Source organism: Phascolarctos cinereus, unplaced genomic scaffold, assembly GCF_003287225.1.
Source record: "Phascolarctos cinereus isolate Bilbo 61053 unplaced genomic scaffold, phaCin_HiC Scaffold_1;HRSCAF=81, whole genome shotgun sequence".
In the NCBI taxonomy this organism is placed as follows: Eukaryota; Metazoa; Chordata; class Mammalia; order Diprotodontia; family Phascolarctidae; genus Phascolarctos; species Phascolarctos cinereus.
Window position 1 is genome coordinate 58376036 of NW_027555514.1, and position 19198 is coordinate 58395233.

At 37.7% G+C, this 19198-nt stretch overlaps 1 protein-coding gene across 1 annotated transcript in view; it reads right to left on the reverse strand.

Moving 5' to 3' along the window:
• Nucleotides 1–289: 289 nt before the first annotated feature.
• Nucleotides 290–19198, reverse strand: part of NEBL (nebulette) — a 148999-nt gene continuing 130090 nt past the window's right edge. Inside the window, 2 exon segments of the mRNA XM_020966871.2 lie at nt 290–5927; nt 11744–11850. Coding sequence (XP_020822530.1) covers nt 5751–5927; nt 11744–11850 — 284 coding nt within the window. The 3' untranslated portion in view covers nt 290–5750.

A 19198-nucleotide genomic window follows, 5' to 3' on the forward strand; every position in this document is an offset into this window, starting at 1 on the left:
AACACTAAACACAACATTGCATTTCTGTAGCAGCCATTGGTGTTGTAAAGAGACACCATACTTGGAAAAGAACTGTGGTGATTCCTTATAACTACGTCTTAATTGGAAAAGACCTTTTAGGTAACTGACTAGCGTTAAGTGTACGTATAAGTGATTGGGTGCCAGATGTGCCATCACGTCCACCTCTCATACCCGATTAATGGCTCAACTGAGGTACAGCCTAATGCTGTATTCAGCCTAATAGACCATTATCTTGTCTCCCAAAGCGACAGTCAAGCAGCAGACCCCGTTTCATCATTACCTGCATTTATTTAAGCAAACCAAGTGTGTAGGAATGGAAAATTAATGCTTTTATAAAGTTTCACAAATACAGAATGGAGAAAAGAATACCCATACCCAGAAGAGAGGACATTTTTACACACAGTTCTACTTGAGGAAAACACTCAAAAGAAGCAAGCTGGAGCCACAGCAAGCGTACATCACCAGCCTTCTCATTTTAACAATCCATCGACCAAGCCAAGCGAACTGGTGCTTTGCTCCTAGACTGATCCTCATGACGACAGCTGCATTGAAGAGTGCGTTCAGTGACCACGATGGACATACATGATGTGAGACTCAACCGTTTGTTTTTAATGCCATTGCATGTTAGGCAGGGAAAAAACTATCATGTTACAGTCACTGTGACATCAAATGAAACGTGATCTAGTTTGCATAGGTTAGTATTTGGGTTAGCATGATGTTGTTGCAGTCCACCAAGATTCACAGTGTAAAGGGAAAAGAATGTGAATTAAAGCATTTCTACTAAAATATATTTTAATAGCTGGTGTTAACAATCTGCATAACAAAAGCCAAATTATGTCAACACATGACTTCATTCTGTAAGTCCCTCCATTCAAAAAAAACATTGTTTCCTTCTTAACTACATGCCTTTTAAGCAAATACAGTAAAGTGAAAGAAAAAAAAGCAGGATAACAAACTCAAATTCTACATACTTTAAAGCAAATATAAGCCAAACTGCCCCGTAGTTTCTTTTTGCTATTTTTTTTTAACATCACATGGCAAAAACCAACAGCTTATAGTTTCCACATCATGTCAATAGTACATTCAGTGGTATTTTCTGATGGTCCAGCAACCTGTCCAGTGCAATACCCAAGCACATGATTGTCATGCATTATCCTTTCATCTTCCAATACAATTTATTCTCAACAGCAAATGGATTACAACTTAAATCTAGTATGCAAACTTTATATTGTATATCAGACACAAAAAGCATATGATATCCCCACAAATACATTGTAGTGGATCACAGAGTTTGAGGGGGAACAGATGGTCCTGAGGCTTCTTCCAAACTTGTGGCAGGGGGTTCCTGTAGTCTAAAGCATCTTGGAATGATTGCTACAGCTTATCTAAAGTCTTAGCTTTTTACATCGGCAGTAGTTAGCAATTGCCTGCAAAGAGCCCCGAAGGGCATATATCACTTCAAAGAGCTACTTTCATTTAGCATTTTTAATCTAATTTATATGTTTTACTACTAAGACAGTACTTAACTAAAGTTTTTTGTTTCCATATTTCATGTGACTCAGGACAGCCATAATCTAGCAACTTTTATAGGCCTACCTATCTACACAGGTTTTAGATTCTTACAGGCAAAGAATGAGTTGTGAAATCATGAAACAATTTTCTTCTAATGAAGTCAATTCTGCCAAATGCTTGTGCCTCATAATTCTTTTGTCTAGGAGATACTAAAAATCCCCAAACCTAAATTTAACCCTTGTGTTAAAGAACCATAGGCATTTTAAGTCCCCAAGGAGCTCTCAAGGAAGAGATGGAAAAGTTTAAAAATGCCCTTTCATTTTTATGAGTTTGAATTCTTCTGAAAGTGAAATGCAATTAGTTATTAACCCCAATATGGCTGGATGACAAAGAGAGCTCTTCTTTCTCCAGACCTTCCCACTTCTTAAAATACAAATCACAAATGATATGAGCGTTCCTGTAGAACCGGCAACAGAAGCTTACTTGGTTTACTTTCAAAGACCATGTGGACAAATGGGGGGGGGGTAATCAACAAGGCACCCATTTTATTAAATCTTATTCACTCTCTCCATGTTTACACATGTATGCTTTTAAGGGGTAACACACATTTTATTATTTTTGCCTTTAAAACATTCCAGTGGAGGTGAATGAATCTGAAATAGAGGGGCAACTTTAGTCATACTGCCTCTTTGAGAAAGGACTTCTCTCCAGTCTTTGAAATGCACTGAAGCACAACTTGTCACTTCCCTTAATTGATGAGAGAAGCAAAAACACAGGTTGAGTAATGCCCTGCTACAATGGCAGGTCTACACAAGGTGGTTCTGAGAATTGTGCTTCCATACTTTTGTATGTTCTGCTGAGCTCGGTGGGATGTGAGATATGGATCCCAACACTGCAAACTGGATTATGCTGCTAATTAGAGTCGATGATAACAAGATGACAAAGGAGAATTCATTTTGCCACAGGTTAAAAATAGAAAGCTTTCCTAGATAAGAATTAGTAAAAACGTGTACTACAAAACCTTACTTACAACAGAAGAAATATGTCCTTATTAACGTCATTCTCAAGAGAAAAAACGATTCACACACAGTTTTGAATTTTTGTTGTTGTTCTTGGGAACCTTTAAAAACATATCAAACTGGTCTAGCTGCTTTTATCACTCTTGCAAACATCCCATGATTAGAAAGGTAGGGACATTCACCCTTTCTATTTTTTTTTTTTTGGTATGGCGCAGTCCTCTTTGACTCGATAAAATAGATTATTTATTCTTAACTTTGCTCTTTCACTGTCAGTGTTTTATATGAGAGATGTCACCAAGCTGGATTAGGATGGGGGAAGGATGGTGGTGTCAAGTGGAATGTTAATAAAGAATCAAATAAGAACACCAGGAATGTACCTTAAAATAAGAAAGTACATTGTACATTGTGACACTGTAGAGATAGTACTTTGATATAAGATTTCTGTTTCTAGTGTTTCTCTTGCTTCAGAGATACTTAGCATCAGTACAAGATTTTGTAACCATGAACAACAATAATGAATTATGATCTTCAGAGGACACACTATCTTGCTTTACCACATCTACAACCCTGCCAATTATTTCAATGCTGACATTTGCTCCTTAATTACTGCTGGTTGGCATTACATGAATAATTATCTTGATTGATATCCAGATCCTACGTGAAGCTCAGAAATAGAAGACTGCATCTATGTGGATACATGTGCACTCGTGTGGGTGTTTACATTTTCTAAATTTGAGTTTTGAAACTACAGAATAAATAGAAAATAGCAAGTCTGTAGTCACTTTGTAGCCCTGATTCTAATGATCACTTAAAGTCAGTTTTCCTTGAGCATACTACATATGGGTTTGTAAAAATTATAGCTTTGCTTTGTTTGAAATTGCAATTACCAAATGCTTTCTTCCTTTCCTAATTTTTTTTAAGTTATCACAAAAAATGGTCTATCTGGAGCCTTGGAATTTACATATTTACTTAACAATCAAGTGGGAGTGAAGAGGCTTATTGCCTTTAGATTGGGTTTTTGTCAAAGCACATTCTTCGATTCAATTACATATTTAGGTTTCCCTTAGTCTGTGCCTGAATAACCCCCCAAAACAGCGTTGATTGCATTGATTCAGCTAAATAACTTTCCAAGTCAATGACAAATGAAAACAGTCAAATCCATTATTAGGTGATGTTATTACCACCCCAAACCCCATCCAAAATAAGCCTGATTGACTGAAATTTTCCCTTTTCAAGTCTTACTGATGCCAAGTAGATATAAATAGATTGAAATATAGCTTATTGGCTTTCTTAATTCCATCATCTCACCCAAGTGAGACAATGCAGATTTTCAAAGGTCTAAAATCTCAACAGACATTTAACTTTGGCCCCCATAAGATCTGCAGTTACAAGACATTGTTTCAGGCTTACTGTTACTTTAAAATTTCCAATACGTTCTGTGCTACAGATATCCCCTCTAAATACTGTACATTTTACTAAATACTTGGACAGTTTAAAAAAATAAAGCATTAAGCAAAGTTTAGCACTGGTACAAAAAATCCATATGTTCTTTGTGTATAATCTCACTGGAAATAACAATAAACTGCAAAATCAGAAAAAAATAAAATACAGGTGCATCCACACCTTGGCTCCTCTATTCAGCTTCTGGCTTCATGACACTGTGACTCCAGGTAACAGTGGCACTAATTTGACGGGAATTTCTACTCATTTTCTGTGGGAAATATCAGCCTTTGTGATCACTCCTCAACTAATGAGCTACTCATTGTGTCTTTGCTGAAAATCTCTAAAGAATTTCCTATTCCCACTCCCATCCTGCCACCCACCCCCTGCCCAAATTAGGTCTAGAGGAGACATAATACAAAGTAGAAAGAGAATCCTTTTATAACCAGTTTAGGTTGCTGAATTTCCATGCCAGAAGTCAAATGAGAACCACCCATTCATCATACCCTAAACAGAATCTCTGTCTTTCCATTAACGTTTTTTTTTGCAATTTTCAATACTTTTCATTCAAATTCAACTTTTCACCGGATCCTGTTAGTCTTTTTTTCCCCTTAATATAGAAGCATTGTCAGTGAAAGCTGCTCAAGGAATACCTAAATTATTTATTTACTAGATGTAAGTCTATTTCCTAAGGTTGTAACTCCTTCAAAATTACAATGCAGCACAGCAGAAGAATCTCAAGCAACTTTTTTAAATTCTTTTTTTTTTCTGATGAGCTGGCAAATAGGAAGGATTTTTTTTTAAATCAGCTATGCATTTAGCTGTTATGACAGGAATAAACAGTATGGTTATGGGCTATGCAGTAATACTGCATATGGTACATAAGCTTAAGCCTACCTGGGGTAATCAGGGTAAAGGAGATTAGGAAAGGAAAATAGGCGACATTTGAATTTAGGCCTTTGCAGAGTAGCTATGAAGTTATTTGGCCCTGACATTTTTTGAGGCCAAGCAAATATTATATTTCTTTCCCTGAATCAGATTTAGGGGATAAATAATAGAAAGCAGAAAGGGAGTCTTAACCAGTTGGCCCTATCAAATGTAAGTGGAGGAGAGGGGCACACCTGGGAATGCATATGGAGAGCACAGATGCCATTGTGCTGAGGAAGCTGGGAATCTTTTTATTGTGTGAGCAAAACTTTCTTTACCACTATGGCTACTGGATAAGACAATGTGATTTTAACCAGCCTATTCTCTACCAGTCCTTAACAGTTTCCAACTAACTGTATTTGGTACCTGCTTAACGAGTCTAAATTTAAACAGCTTGGAAATTACTAGATGTGCTATTATTATACTAATGGACTGGATCTCTCATGATTCCATAGTGACAGCTAAGAGGTTTCCGTTACTTATCAGATTTAGAGGGAGAAGCAAGGCCTCTTTTCAATACCAGAAAAGGACATTTTATACAAGGGATCAGGAGCCAATCAGAGGAAAACATTAACACAGTTACCAGCACTAGATATCCAGTCACAGTTAACTGAGTTGGTTGGTTTTTGGAACGACTAGATCTACTGCTGCTTTTGGCTGAGAGCCCATCCTTTCTTTCTGGGACCTGTGTGTCTATTTTTCAATTTAAGGACTGACTTATCTCAGTGATAAAATAGCTAATAAGTGGTCTTAAAAGTATCTTCCATCTTTTTAAAAAGGTTAGGTTTTGGAACATATTAGAATAAATCAAAGGGGAAGGAGGAGAAAGAATTAGTTAACAAACTCAATGTAATTGGCTGGAAGCATTCCAGTTTTCCCAGTTCTCTGCACAGTGCCATACATCCATCCATCATCGATGGGTTGCACGTTGACAATATAGTCACCATCCCTGAAGGAAACTTCATCTTCATCTTGAGCACTGTAATCGTACATTGCTCGGTAGGTCCTCTGTTGATGGAAAAGAAGAGATGTTCTCTGAGTACAAGGAGGTAAAATCATAGATCAGCAAAAAACTTGGGAGTCAAGAAGCAGCCCTGGTTCATATATTAGCTGGACTGACAAGCTCCAGAGACCATAGGCAAGTCACTTTATCCACTTTATCTTTCTAAGACAGTGTCCTCATCCATAAAATGGGGGTCATAATACCTATGGGTCCTGCCTCACAGTGTTGTTATCAAATGATAACACACACATTCATCCACATACAATATCCCAAAAAGTTTTAGAGTACTTTTAAACTTTAGCAGTTTAAAACTGCTCTAAGACTTTTGGGGATCTTGTATTTGTTTGCTTCGCAAGTTTTAATGCACCATATAAATACCAGTTATTTTGCTTTACTGAGCAATATACTGATTGGGACTTCCAAAGATCTGTGATTTTGCCAAAGGAGGAATTACCATCACTCAACCATAGCTCTTTTTCATCATTAGTAGATGGTCTTTATCAGTTGCTATGACCATCAAAAGGTACCTCCTCTCTCTCAGGACCATAGGTTACTGCCAGGCCTGTATTTAAAGTGGTTTTTTTTTTTCTCCAGTTCCAAAGAACCTGCTGGAGCTTGCTCTCTGCTGACATAGCCTTTGCAAATGCAGGGTCATCTCCCACAGCATGGAAGTAAGACTTTTCCTGGAAGTAGCCTCTGAAGTAACATTTTACTGGAAGTTACTGCTACAATATCGCTATCCTACCCTCATTACCACTACTAACAATATCCAACACATAAAGAATTTTAAAGCTTAGAAATGTGATCTCACTTTAGCTTCATTATGACCCTGGAAGTTAGATGCTAAAGGTATGACCCCTTCCATTTTACAGATTACAAAACTGAGGTTCACCGAAAGAAATTGATTTGTCTATGGTCACACCTACAGAGGGGTAGGTGTCATAGCTAAGATCTGAACCAAGATTTTTCTGTATCCTAGTCTAGAACTTTATTTACTAAGTCACACTGGACCTCTAATGTTATCTAAACAGCCACAGAAAGAAAGCATTTCTAGGAGTAGTTTCAAGTAGAACCATTTCTGCACCAGGCCAAACCAGAGAGTAAATATTTGCAGACTCAGCACCTGGCAGATGTGATATTACCCTGGGGTCCTATCACGACAGTTGTAAAAGAATGTAAAGAACTTAATTTCAACTCAACAAGCATTTATTAGGTACTTACAAGGCACCAAGAATTCTGTTAGGGGTAAGAGATTCAAAGGATATATAAGATGATCTAAACTCCACAGCTAGTTTATTAAAATGTCAATTCAGAATAGGTGAGTCTCAAGATATGCATATTGCCCCAAATACAGAAGAAAATAAACACTATCCCATTTCCAAATGAGATAATATACATAAAATACTTTGTAAACCTTAAAGTGGTATATAAATGTCAACCTTAAAATGCTATAGAAATGTTAGTAGTTATTATTGTTACTATTATTGGTATTAAAATTTATTCATCAAGATAATGTTTGTGGGACTAGGAAGAAATTGTATATTTAGTGCCTGCTCTGCCATTAATATATTGGGCTTTGCTTAAAAATTCTTCTACCTAGCCCCTCCCCTTTATCTCCTTTCATTTTATTCCAAGCCCTCAGCAATTTGACTTCAGACTTCTCAGTCAACTGAAACAGCTCTTTCCAAAGTGACCAATGACCTCTTAATGGCCAAATCTTCTGGCTTTTTCTCAGGCCTCAACTTCTTGACCACTCTATGGCACCTGAAAATGGTGATTTCTCTGCTGACAACCCTCACCTCCTGGACATTCTCTTCTCTCCAGAATGTTGTCATGACTCTGCTTTTTCTCAGAACTCTTCCTTAGGTGACCTCAGTCTCCTTGGATGAATCTTTATTCATGTCCCATTTGCTAATTGTGGGTATCCCACAAGGCTCTGTCCTGCGGTGCTTTTCTCTATTAATGCTCTCATTTAGTGGGTTCAACAATCATTTTCATGTAAATGATTACCAATTCTATATATTCAGCCTTAATCTCTCTCGTGAGGTCCAGTCTCAAATCACCAAATGCCAAATGGATAATTTGAACAGGATGTCCCATAGGCATCTCAAACCGTTTTGGATCTCCAAAAGAGAACTGATTTCCATCTCCCCTTATACATAGCCTTCTTCCTAATTTCCCATTATCAAGGGTACCTTACACACAAAAGTGGCTTACCAGTCATCTGGGTTAATGACCTTGATGTCATCCTTAACTCTTCAATTAACCCAACTGGTTGCCAGATCTTTAATTTATTTCTCCACAGGTCTCATACATATCCCCTTCTTTCTATTCACATGGCCATTGCCCTAGTTCAGACACTCATCACCTCTTGCCTGAACTATTATGACAGTCTTCTAGTAATTCTGTTTACCTCAAGTCTCTCCCCACTCCAATATGTTCTCCACACTTCTGCCAAAGTGATATTACTAAAGCATAGTTGTGGCCATGTCTCTCCTCTACTCAATAAATTTCAGCACAGTTTCCTATTACCCCTAGGATCAAATATGAACCCCTTACTGGCATTTAAAGTTCTTCACTATCTTTCCCGTTTTCTTAAATATCACTTCTCTCCGTATGCCCTCCGATACAGCCAGACACGCTCACTTGATACTGCTCCCAAATGGCCCATCTGGTTCCATACTGACTACTCCATATGCTTGGAACATTCTCCCTCTTCCCCTTCCAGTCAGAGGAGAGGCCTTCCTTCAAGACTCAGCTGAAATGTCACCTTCTCCAGGAGGCCTTTCTCAGTTCCTCCAGTTGCAAGTAGTTCTTCTCTAAGATTACTTTCCATTTATTCTGTATGTATAGTGTATATCATACATATATTTTTTACTCCTACATTAAAATGCAAGCTCCTTGAGGGCAGGAAGTATTTTTGTGTTTTCTTTGTATCCTGAGGACTTAGCACAGTGTATGGCACATGCTAAATAATTAATAAGTGATTGTCTGATAGACTAATCAAGTAGCCAATTATTCTTATTATAACATATATTAAGAATCTATATTTTCTCAAGGAAAGTGTGAAATGAATCAAAATAATTTCTGTGCTTTCATATGATTTATTACATATGTATATGTAATATGTGTGTTATTATATATATGATTATCCTTTTAGATCATTTCTCTCCTTGGTATATGGAAAGAAAGAAGGATGAAAGGGAGAGAAAGAAGGGAAGGAGGAAAAATTTATTAAATGTCTACTATGTGCTAGGCACTGTGCTAAGTGCTTTATCAATATGATTTCATTTAGTCTTCACAATTCTGAGAAGTTGGTGCTGTTATTATCTCCATTGTACATTTCAGGAAACTGAGGCAGACAGAGATTAAGTGACTTACTCAAAATTACACAACTATCTGGGCCAGAATCAGCTCAGGTCTTCCTCACTCTAGGCCCAGAGCTTTATCCACTGAGCCACCTAACTGCCTCACATAGCTACTCTATGTAAGTATAACATAATATGCTAAATTTTCAAAAAGCCATCATAATCACTAATGGTGTTTACAATCCCTGAAGGGTCACAAAATCATAGAATTTCAGCATTGGAAGGGACTTCAGAGTCCAACGAAACCTTAAATGGAAATCCCCTCTACAATATCTAGGAGCAATAGTTATCCAGCCCTGCTTGAGAACCACACGTGAAAGGGAACCCACTACCACCCAACGTATCCCATTCTGCTCTTGATTGGATGGTATTCCTGCTATTAAGTTTCAGTTTGCCTCTGTAACTACCAAGGTCTATTCTCAGAACTCAATCAGAGCCAAGTCAGTTTCCTCTTTCACATGACAGTCCTTCTAACCTAGGCATCAAGGCAGGTATCCTAAAACAGCTTTCTCTCTTTCACCTTGCTAAATGTCCCTAGTTCCTTCAAACAATGCCCAAAAGACATGAATCCACCATCCTGGTTCCCATTCCCTAGGCGCTCTCTAAGGAGTAAGTGTATTTCCCCAAAGTTAGCTATGGATTCTTTCTAGCCTCTGCAGGATTAGGTCCATTATGTTTCCACATCAATCTTTGGAGTTGTAGAGAGAGATATAGTAGAAACAATACTGCACTGAGATTCAAAAGATCTATTTTGTCTAATAAGATAGTTTTTGTAAAGTGTTTTGCAAGCCTGAAGGCATTATATAAATGCTAGCTGTTATTTAGTCTTGTTTTTTCACCATTGTGTTTCACTTCACATAGTGGACACATAGAACACCTTAATATTTGCAAAAGGATATATATGTGTATGTGTGTATGCAATGTACATATATGTATATATACACATATATGTACATACATATGTACATGTGTGTATGTACATATATACATGTGTGTGTATATACATATAAAATTTATTCTTCATAATTACAAGTGAGATGGGTGCATGACCCTTTTACAGGTCAGGAAACTGAGGCTCAGGACAACTGATTTGGAATGTTAACCCACATCTCTCTGGACGGCAAGTCCTGGGGCTTTTGTACAATGCCATTCTTCCTCTCCCTCAGTCATCTCACTTCAACTCTTCATGTGCTTCACTCAGGCTTCATTCTGGATCAATTGACTAGTGTGTCAAGGGACAAAGGTAATGTTGCACTTGAAAGTTTTTAGATCACAGTGATAGAGGTAATAAAGATTTTTTTATACACCAAAAAAGCAATCTAATTGAATCCATGGTATATCAAATGTTTTTAAACTGGGTTTTATTCTCTTTAGTAAAGCTAAAATTTTCTAAAATGGCTAATGCTTTTGTTGCTGTTCAGGAGTTTTCAGTTATGTCCGACAATTTGTGATCTCATTTGGGGTTTTCTTGGCAAAGATACTAGAGTTGTTTCCCATTTCCTTCTCCAGTTCATTTTACAGGAAACTGAGGCCAACAGGGTGAAGTGACTTGCCCAGGGTCACACAGCTAGTGAGTGTCTGAAGCCACATTTGAACTCAGGAGGATGAGTCTTCCTGACTCCAGGCCTGGTACTCTATCCACTTTGCCACCTAATTGCCAATGTTGGCTAATGCTTCAATTAATCTCAATATCACTGGCATTAATTTAGACAAAATATATCATATATCAAGGAATTTTAGCTCAGTATAAGGAAGATTTCCCTGCAATGAGTTGAAAAACAGGCTACCTCAAAAAAAAAAACCACTAGGCTATAAGTACCACAAGAACAGGGATCGTGCCATCTCTAAGTCTTCTGTCTCTCTCATAAATGGACAATGCTCTACACCAGAAATCATTTAAATCACTTGTTGAACTTGAAAACGTAACATGCTGTGTATCACTGGAAGTGTCACAGAAAAGGAGGTTGCATGATCATGTTTCAAGAATGGTGCACTGGCCCTGAAGTCAGGAGGACCTGAGTTCAAATTCGGTCTCAAACACATGATGCTTACTAGCTACGTGACTCTGGGCAAGTCACTTAACTCCAACTGCCTCACCAAAAAGCAAAAAAAAAAAAAAACTGAAAAGAAAAGAAAAAAGAATGTTGTAGAAAGGATTTCTACAATGGATAGGAGGTTGGCTTGTCTCTACGATCTCTTTCCATTCAGAGACTCCTTGCATTTAGTATGTTCATAGTAAAGAAATAAGGGGAAGAACAGATAATCTTCTTCCCCACAACATTCAGTCATTAGTTACACAATTTAAATAGAGTTGAGATTAGCAAGCAAACAGGTATGTTTAGCATATTTTTCTTTTAGTCAACATATACATGACAGACCTAAAGACCAAAGGGGGCTAATATATACTAGAAAAAGAATGAGTAAATTCGTGAATTTATAAATTATATACGTACCAGACTTGGAGAGTGTTGCATTGATCTCATGGATGACACACTGGTCTGATGCATATACCCATAGCCTTGGGATTGGCTTTGTTGATAGGCCCCAGGAAGTACAGGGGCTGCATATTAAACACACACATACAAAAAAAAAATCATTACAGAGGATTTCAAACATCCTTCCTGATTCCTCAGATGACTTCTTAATCAGCAAACAACAATGAAAGCTGCTTTCGGAGATGAAATGCCATTTTCGATGATGGTGCAGTACTTAGATGCTCTCTTCAGATTAGTATATCACACGAATAGGGAAGTCAGGCTCATAAATTATGTTAACTGGATTAAAGTGAAGATTTTTAAAGATTTGAAGAAGACAGAATTCAACCCATCAGAAAGCATGGGCTAATTTTACATCCTACTTCTTAGATAAATGATAAATGGTCATTCTCAAAATTGCCAGTCACTAGCACCCCTACGGATTAGTTGATTACTATTCCAAAGTTATTAACAGTGATGTGAGTGTCTTAGTCAATTACGAGTCTGCTCCACTTAAAAGAAACCCTTTACACATAACACCAGTCTCCTGGAAATAATAAATGGTTCAGGCAAAAGCAGATGCTTATGTTTTGCAGGGGTTTTACTTAAATTACTTAGATACTTTGAAGGATTCTCAATTTCAGCAGTCCGGATAATACCTTTACTGATGTAGACTGCAACCATTCCGGGTTGTCTTCTTAGCCTTTGCACTCTCCACAAATCGTGAAGAGTAACTGCCTGAATGCTTGAACTTTAGGTTGATTCAGCCTAACTATGGCAGCCAAGCAAAAAGACAATACTAAAAATGCTAGAAACGTTTTGAAATTTCCTAGGTATTCTTTTATCCCCTTAATCAGAATAGTGTTCACTTAGCTCATAAGCATCTCTTCCCCCTCTGCTTCTTTCATTAATCAGATTGTTTGCTCAGTTCACATATAGGATGTCCCCAAAAGTCTTAAATCAGTTATAAGTGATTAAATCTTAAAACTGTGCTAAGACTTTTGGGACATCTTGTACACACTCATTCTCCACACTATTAAAAAAATGAAATTCAAAAAATAGGGCACCTACTCTGAAGGACGTCAAATTCTAGAGAAACTAACATAGAACTCAGAAACAGAAAATGCCACCACCATTGATATATCCTTACCTCTACCTTTTTTTTTTTTCACATTTTCCTGAGAGCTTCAGCAAGATTTCAAATTGATGTCTTACATTGTATTATGATACATGTATTCCAGAATGTCATTTGTGAGCCCTGCAGGGACTCCTGATCTGAAAATGACACCAGGCTGGAAGGGAGAGCTCACATACTCTCCCTAGACGTGTTCAAGATTCAAAAACATTTCCTAATGGGCTAATATGTTGGACAAAATCAAATACATCAAGTGGCATCTCTTCACAACAGGCCTTTTCTGATTTCCTGAGCTGTTAGTTCCTTTCCCTACATATACCCTGAAATCATTTTTTTCTGCATGCCATTCTTCTTTCCTCCCTCCCTCCATTCCTTCCCTCTTTCTCTCTTCCTCCTTCCCTCATTTCCTCTTTCCCTCCCTCCCTCACTTCCTTCCTTCTCTCCTCTCTTTCTTTCTAGCCTAGTTCTCCCAGGACTGAAGTCCACCCAGACTGAAAGTACCGTAGCCATTCATGGATTCAATCCTAATGTTGATTGGTATAGAAGCCTTAGCTTGATCCATTTTTCTGATCTGGGTTGGTTCATCTTCCTTAGGTGTCCCACCATTTCCAGGGGCTCATCATACTCATATTATGGCTGATGGATTGGCTTTAGGCTTTCTGGAATTCAGAATTCTGAAACTCAAGTGATTCACCAACCTCAGCCTCCCCCCCAGTAGCAGGGATCACAGGTTTGTGCCACCATACCCTGCCATATTGATTTTCTATATATCTAGAATTTACTCATCTATAAATAGGCTGTATTCTAACCCCACTCCCTCCACACACAAACACATACTTCAGTATACCATAAACTTATTACAGGCAGGGACTTTTCAATGTTTCTATTTGCATTTACAGAGCCTAGCACAGTATATAGTATATAGAAAACCCTTATTCAATCGATCCTTATTGACTGATCGAAAATAAATTTTAAGGCAGGTAAATTTCAAGTCTTACACTTGGCATTCAAAAACTCAACTCCACGTATACAAGATGGGGCAGGTCTGGCTCATCCCCAAAACGATCTGCAGGTATGGGGGACTGAAAACTAAGTGGTAGTCAACAATGAGAGAGCCCCAAACTAAAAGTCATCTTGGGCTGCCAAAATAGAAGAATATTCAGAACAATGTCTTCCTGTATTCTGTACTGGTTAGAGTCCATATAGTACATTACGTTCAGTGCCAGGTATCACATTCTAGGAAAGATACCATTAAGCTAGAGAGGATTCAGAAGGTGACTAGCATACTGAAGAGCCCTGCAATCTTCCAAATGAGATAGTAGAAGGAACTGAGAATGTTTAGCCAGGGCAAGAAAAGACTGAGGGAAAACATAAGAATTTTCCTCAAGTATGGAAAGGTTGTCTGTCATGCAGAAGATGGTTTATAATTGTTCCAGGTGGTCTCCTTTGCTAGAACTAGAAATAACAAGTGGAAGTCGCAAAAAGGCGAAAGGCAGCAAGTTCAGTTCCATGTAAGAAAAAATTCCCTGAAAATGAGAACAATCCCAAAGTGGAATGGGATGCCCCAGGTAAAGGTAGCTGCCCATTCTACTGGAAATCTTCAAGCAAGGGCTGACCATTTCTCAAAGATGTTGTAAAATGGATTCTCAGTCAGGTATATGTTAGACTAGAAAGCCTGGGTTCCCTATCACTGCAAGACCCTGGAACTGACAAGCAACCAATCTGAAACTCGTGTTACACATGGTAAAAATCTCCAAGTAGACTGGGTCTTGAAACAGACTGGGGAAAAGTGAGCAATGTGAGGGGAAATGGGGCATCTATATGGGTATCTAGAAGTACATTTTCAGTTACCTACAATGAAGGCATTTGTTGTCCTTCACATTCATGCTCTTAACTATTATATGGTACATTAGTGATATGGATGTTATATATGCAACTGATGATTGTTGTCGCTCTGTCGTTTCAGTCACGTCTGACTCTTTGTGACTCCATTTGGGTTTTCTTGGCAAAGAGATTGCAGTGGTTTGCCTCTTCCTTCTCCAGCTCATGTGACAGATGTGGAAACTGATACAAACAGTGTTAAGTGACTTGCCCAGGGTCACACAGCTAGTAAGTACCTAAGACTGGATTCGAACTCATGAAGATGAGTCTTCCTGACCCCAGGACCAGTGCTTTATCCACTGCACCACTTAGCTGCTTGCAATTGATGGCAGTCTATGATATCAGACCATACTTTAAAGTGTTTGGTAAATGAAGTAGAGTTAATGTGCTGATTTATTGTGTACAGGTTTATAACATGAAGCAACTGACAAGTGTAATTCTGAGATGTTGTTAATAATGAATATTTTATAAGTGGCAAGTTCATTCTGGTGAAATATGAGAGCATGAATACTTTAAAGCAGTTTAATTATAAGAAAATTACCACTCATTAACATGTTCTCCAGATGATCATGATATTAAGTGGTTAGAGGGTTTTTTTCCAATCCTTCTGATAATCTATAGTCAGTGTTGTTATAAATTATTTTTAAATGACCAAGGCATGCCACGAAGAAGAAAATGGCAAGAACTATCACATTATGAAGTTATTGAAAGACCATCTCGAGAACCTTGGGAAACAACATCTTACCATTAACAACCAAATTATAAAATATGCAGTAAAATATAAAGCATATCATTAAAATATTTTCACTTTAAGAATACCTATTTAAAAAACTATAAATATAAGAGAGTTCCTTCATCAATTAGGTGAGAAGGAACATATATATAATATGCATATACTATATACAAAAGAATTAAATATAAAAACATTCCAGATGTCTTCATGAAATTTTAAGCTTCAATAACTATTTATATCAAAACTTTTTACTACATTAAAACTTTTATTTTAGGGGCACCTAGGTGGTTCAGTGGATAGAGCGCTGGCCCCAGATTCTGGAGGACCTGAGTTCAAATCCAGCCTCAGACACATACCACTTACTAGCCGTGTGACCCTGGGCAAGTCACTTAACCTCATTGTCTAGACAAAAGAAAAAACTTTTCTTTTAAATTAGGTGTTAGTTTTATATTAATTTTATGCATATATTATTTATATTAATTATTATATTATTTATATTAATAGGTATTAGAGCTTAAAATTATACTAAGACTTTTGGGATACTGGATTAGCCAGATATAGATATAAACAGATATACATACAAACATGCATATTATATGTATGTATATGCACGTGTAAATATATACTTATATAGGATGGAGGCAGCCACTATTAATTCAACCATCCATTCACTTGACAGATACTGATAATTTGTGTGTACAATGCATAGTGTTCAGGGCGGCAAGAGACAGATACTGTATTTCTCTTAATATAGCCTAAAATCACACGAGATATTTTTGGCTGTCATATTATATTACTGACTCATATTGAGCTTTCAGTCCAGTAAAAATGCTTAAAAAAAATCGTCAGCACTAATTTCTAGTCACAGACACACCCTATCTTGTATTGTGAAGATCATTTTTTTTTCAAATCCAAGTGGAAGATTTACTTCTATTCCTATTAAATTTAATCCGATTAGATTTGGTCAATATTCTAGCCCATCAACATATAAAATATTTATGAATGGGGCAGCTAGGTGATGCAGTAGATAGAGGACCAGCCCTGGAGTGAAGAGGACCTGAATTCAAATTCGACCTCAGACACTTGACACTAGCTGTGTGCCCCTGGGCGAGTCACTTAACCCCATTGCCTAGCCAAAAAAAAAAAAAAAAGATTTATGAGCCCTGGATCTATCATCACTCAGTGTGTTAGCTGGCCTCCCAGCTTTCTGTCGCTTGTAAATTTAATAACCATGCCATTCATGTTTTTGTGCAAGTTATCGAACAAAATATTAGGTCACACTGAATAATAACGATTCCAAGAACTTCTACTGAAGACCACCTTTTGAGTTCACACTGAACTAATACTCATTACTCTTTATATCTTGACTATTTAATCTGTTTCACAGATGAGTTAACTGAGGCAAACACGGTTAAGTAACTTTCAAAACTTTAATTGCATTCTTATCTAGTCCGCTGTTCTTCATCTTTTCCACAAGAATAGCAGGGGAGAACGTCCACTATTTGGTCAAAAGACAGGTAAGCAACAGTCCCTTGACCCACTAGTCTATTAGCCCTACCCAAAAAGAAAATAGGCCTAGACTGAGATAACTGTTTTTTGATGGCATTATGCTGGCCCTTTGTGATAGCTATTTCCTTTTCTAGAGGTTTACAAGTCATCCCTTTCATGTTATTTTCTAGAATTTTGTCGGGAAACAAATCCAGTTCACTGATCTATCTGTAGTGAGCAACTTCACTCCCTTTGCTTCAGTAAAATTTGGAATACTGGATCCTCTTTCATTCCTGGAGTTATGTCTCCTCTTCTTCGTGATCTTTCAAAGGTCACTTAACAGCAACTCAATGACCTCATTGGCAAGTTTTTTCTACCTAAAATGTAGTTCACTTGGGCCAAATCATTTGGTCTTATTAAGGGAAGCTTGGTGTTCTTTCAAATCTCTACTTTGTCTTTTGTATCTTCTTCCAATTAGTCATCTTTTGCTCTATTTTTTTCCACTCTGAAGCTCCTTCTCCTTGACAAGGAAGTTTTTCTGCACATTGTTGACTGGTCATTTTTAGTTGTGTCCAACTCTTCACGACCCCATGCAGGGTTTTCTTGGCAGAGATACTGGAGTGCTTTGTCATTTCCTTCTTCAGCTCATTTTACAGACAAGGAAACTGAGGCAAACTTTAAGTTGGTTGCTAAGTTCCTGCTGTATCAATATTGGCATCTTTAGATAGCCAGCCCTTTACCTCCTCATCGGAGCGGTTTCATTTTTGAGCTCTTTCGCTCTTTTCTGGGCTGTCTTCTCTTGTAGAATTTTAGTGCATGGAATCCTATTACTTACCCTTTCTCTGAATCATTGAAAATCTGATCTCTCCAAAACGAGGATACATGTCAGACTACTCCTGGATTTTTTTTTCTCCTCTATCACAAATTCTAAAATGGACTAATCATATCTTCTCCTTGCCCAAGTTCTTCATCATTTCCATTGGGACTATGAGGCAGGGATTAAGTGCCTACTATGTGCCAGGCACCATGCTAAGCACTTTACAAATGTAACATCATTTGATCCTAACAACAACCCTTTGAGGTGAGTCCCATTATTATTCACATTTTACAGTGGAAACTGAGGCACACAGAAGTGACTTGTCTAGGGTCACATAGCTAGTAAGCGTCTAAGGTCAGATTTCAATTCAAGATTTCTTGATTCCAGGTCCAGCAGCACTCTAGCTACTGTGACACCTGGCTGCCTTGGCAACCAGTCTCTCTTTGTGGGTAGGAATCAAATCAAAAACAAAATTCTTCCACCTTTGTACATAAAGACAATATGATATAGCAGGCAGAGCAAGGCATGGGTTTGAATACTACCTCAAACACTTATTGCCTGTATGACCCTAGGCAAAATCCTTAGCTTCTCCGAACCTCAGTTTCCTCACCTGTAAAATGGGTTCCTATCACATAGGGCTGTTATAAAGACCAGATGAGATTACAGTCCTAAAGCTCTGTGCAAAACCTTCAAGAGGCTACATAAATGAAAGCCATCATCACCCTTACTAATGCCATTTTCTAACAAGAAAATTCCTTTTACTGCGACAGAAGCATTTTTGTTCATACAAAAGAAGTTGGAGAAATTAAAGCATATTTGTGATCATTTGGAATTCCACATTAGGGGCACTTCTAAGCCCATGTGTTTAAACTAACCAATAACGTGGAGGATGCTTTTGTTGCTATACCATGCACTCAAGTTCTCTTAGAAACTAAAGAAAACAAACAGAACAAACAAAAGGAGATGAATTTCAAATCATTTCAAAATCCAGGCTAATTACATATATTTAGTCGAAGGAAATCTGTCATCCGTGTCACAGCTTTCCCACAACACTACACAGAATTAGGAAAAAGTAAGAGCTTATCCTATTTCTGCAATAGCTAAAAAAAAGTTCATCTGTGGAAAAATCCCCAGCGTACTTTTTATTAACCAGTTGTCATGCCTGACCACCACTTCAATGGATGAAACATGAAAACGCAGCCATCTTACGGCCCCAAATTTTAAGTTAGAGACTTTAGTTTCAGCATCTGCACAAAGAACAAACAACAGTTGTAGTTAACCTAGAGCAACAATAAAAACAGAACAAATGGAACTCAAAATTCATTTCACTGCGGTGAGGCTGATTGACCAGGGACCTGGAAGCTGGCTCAAGCCCCAAGA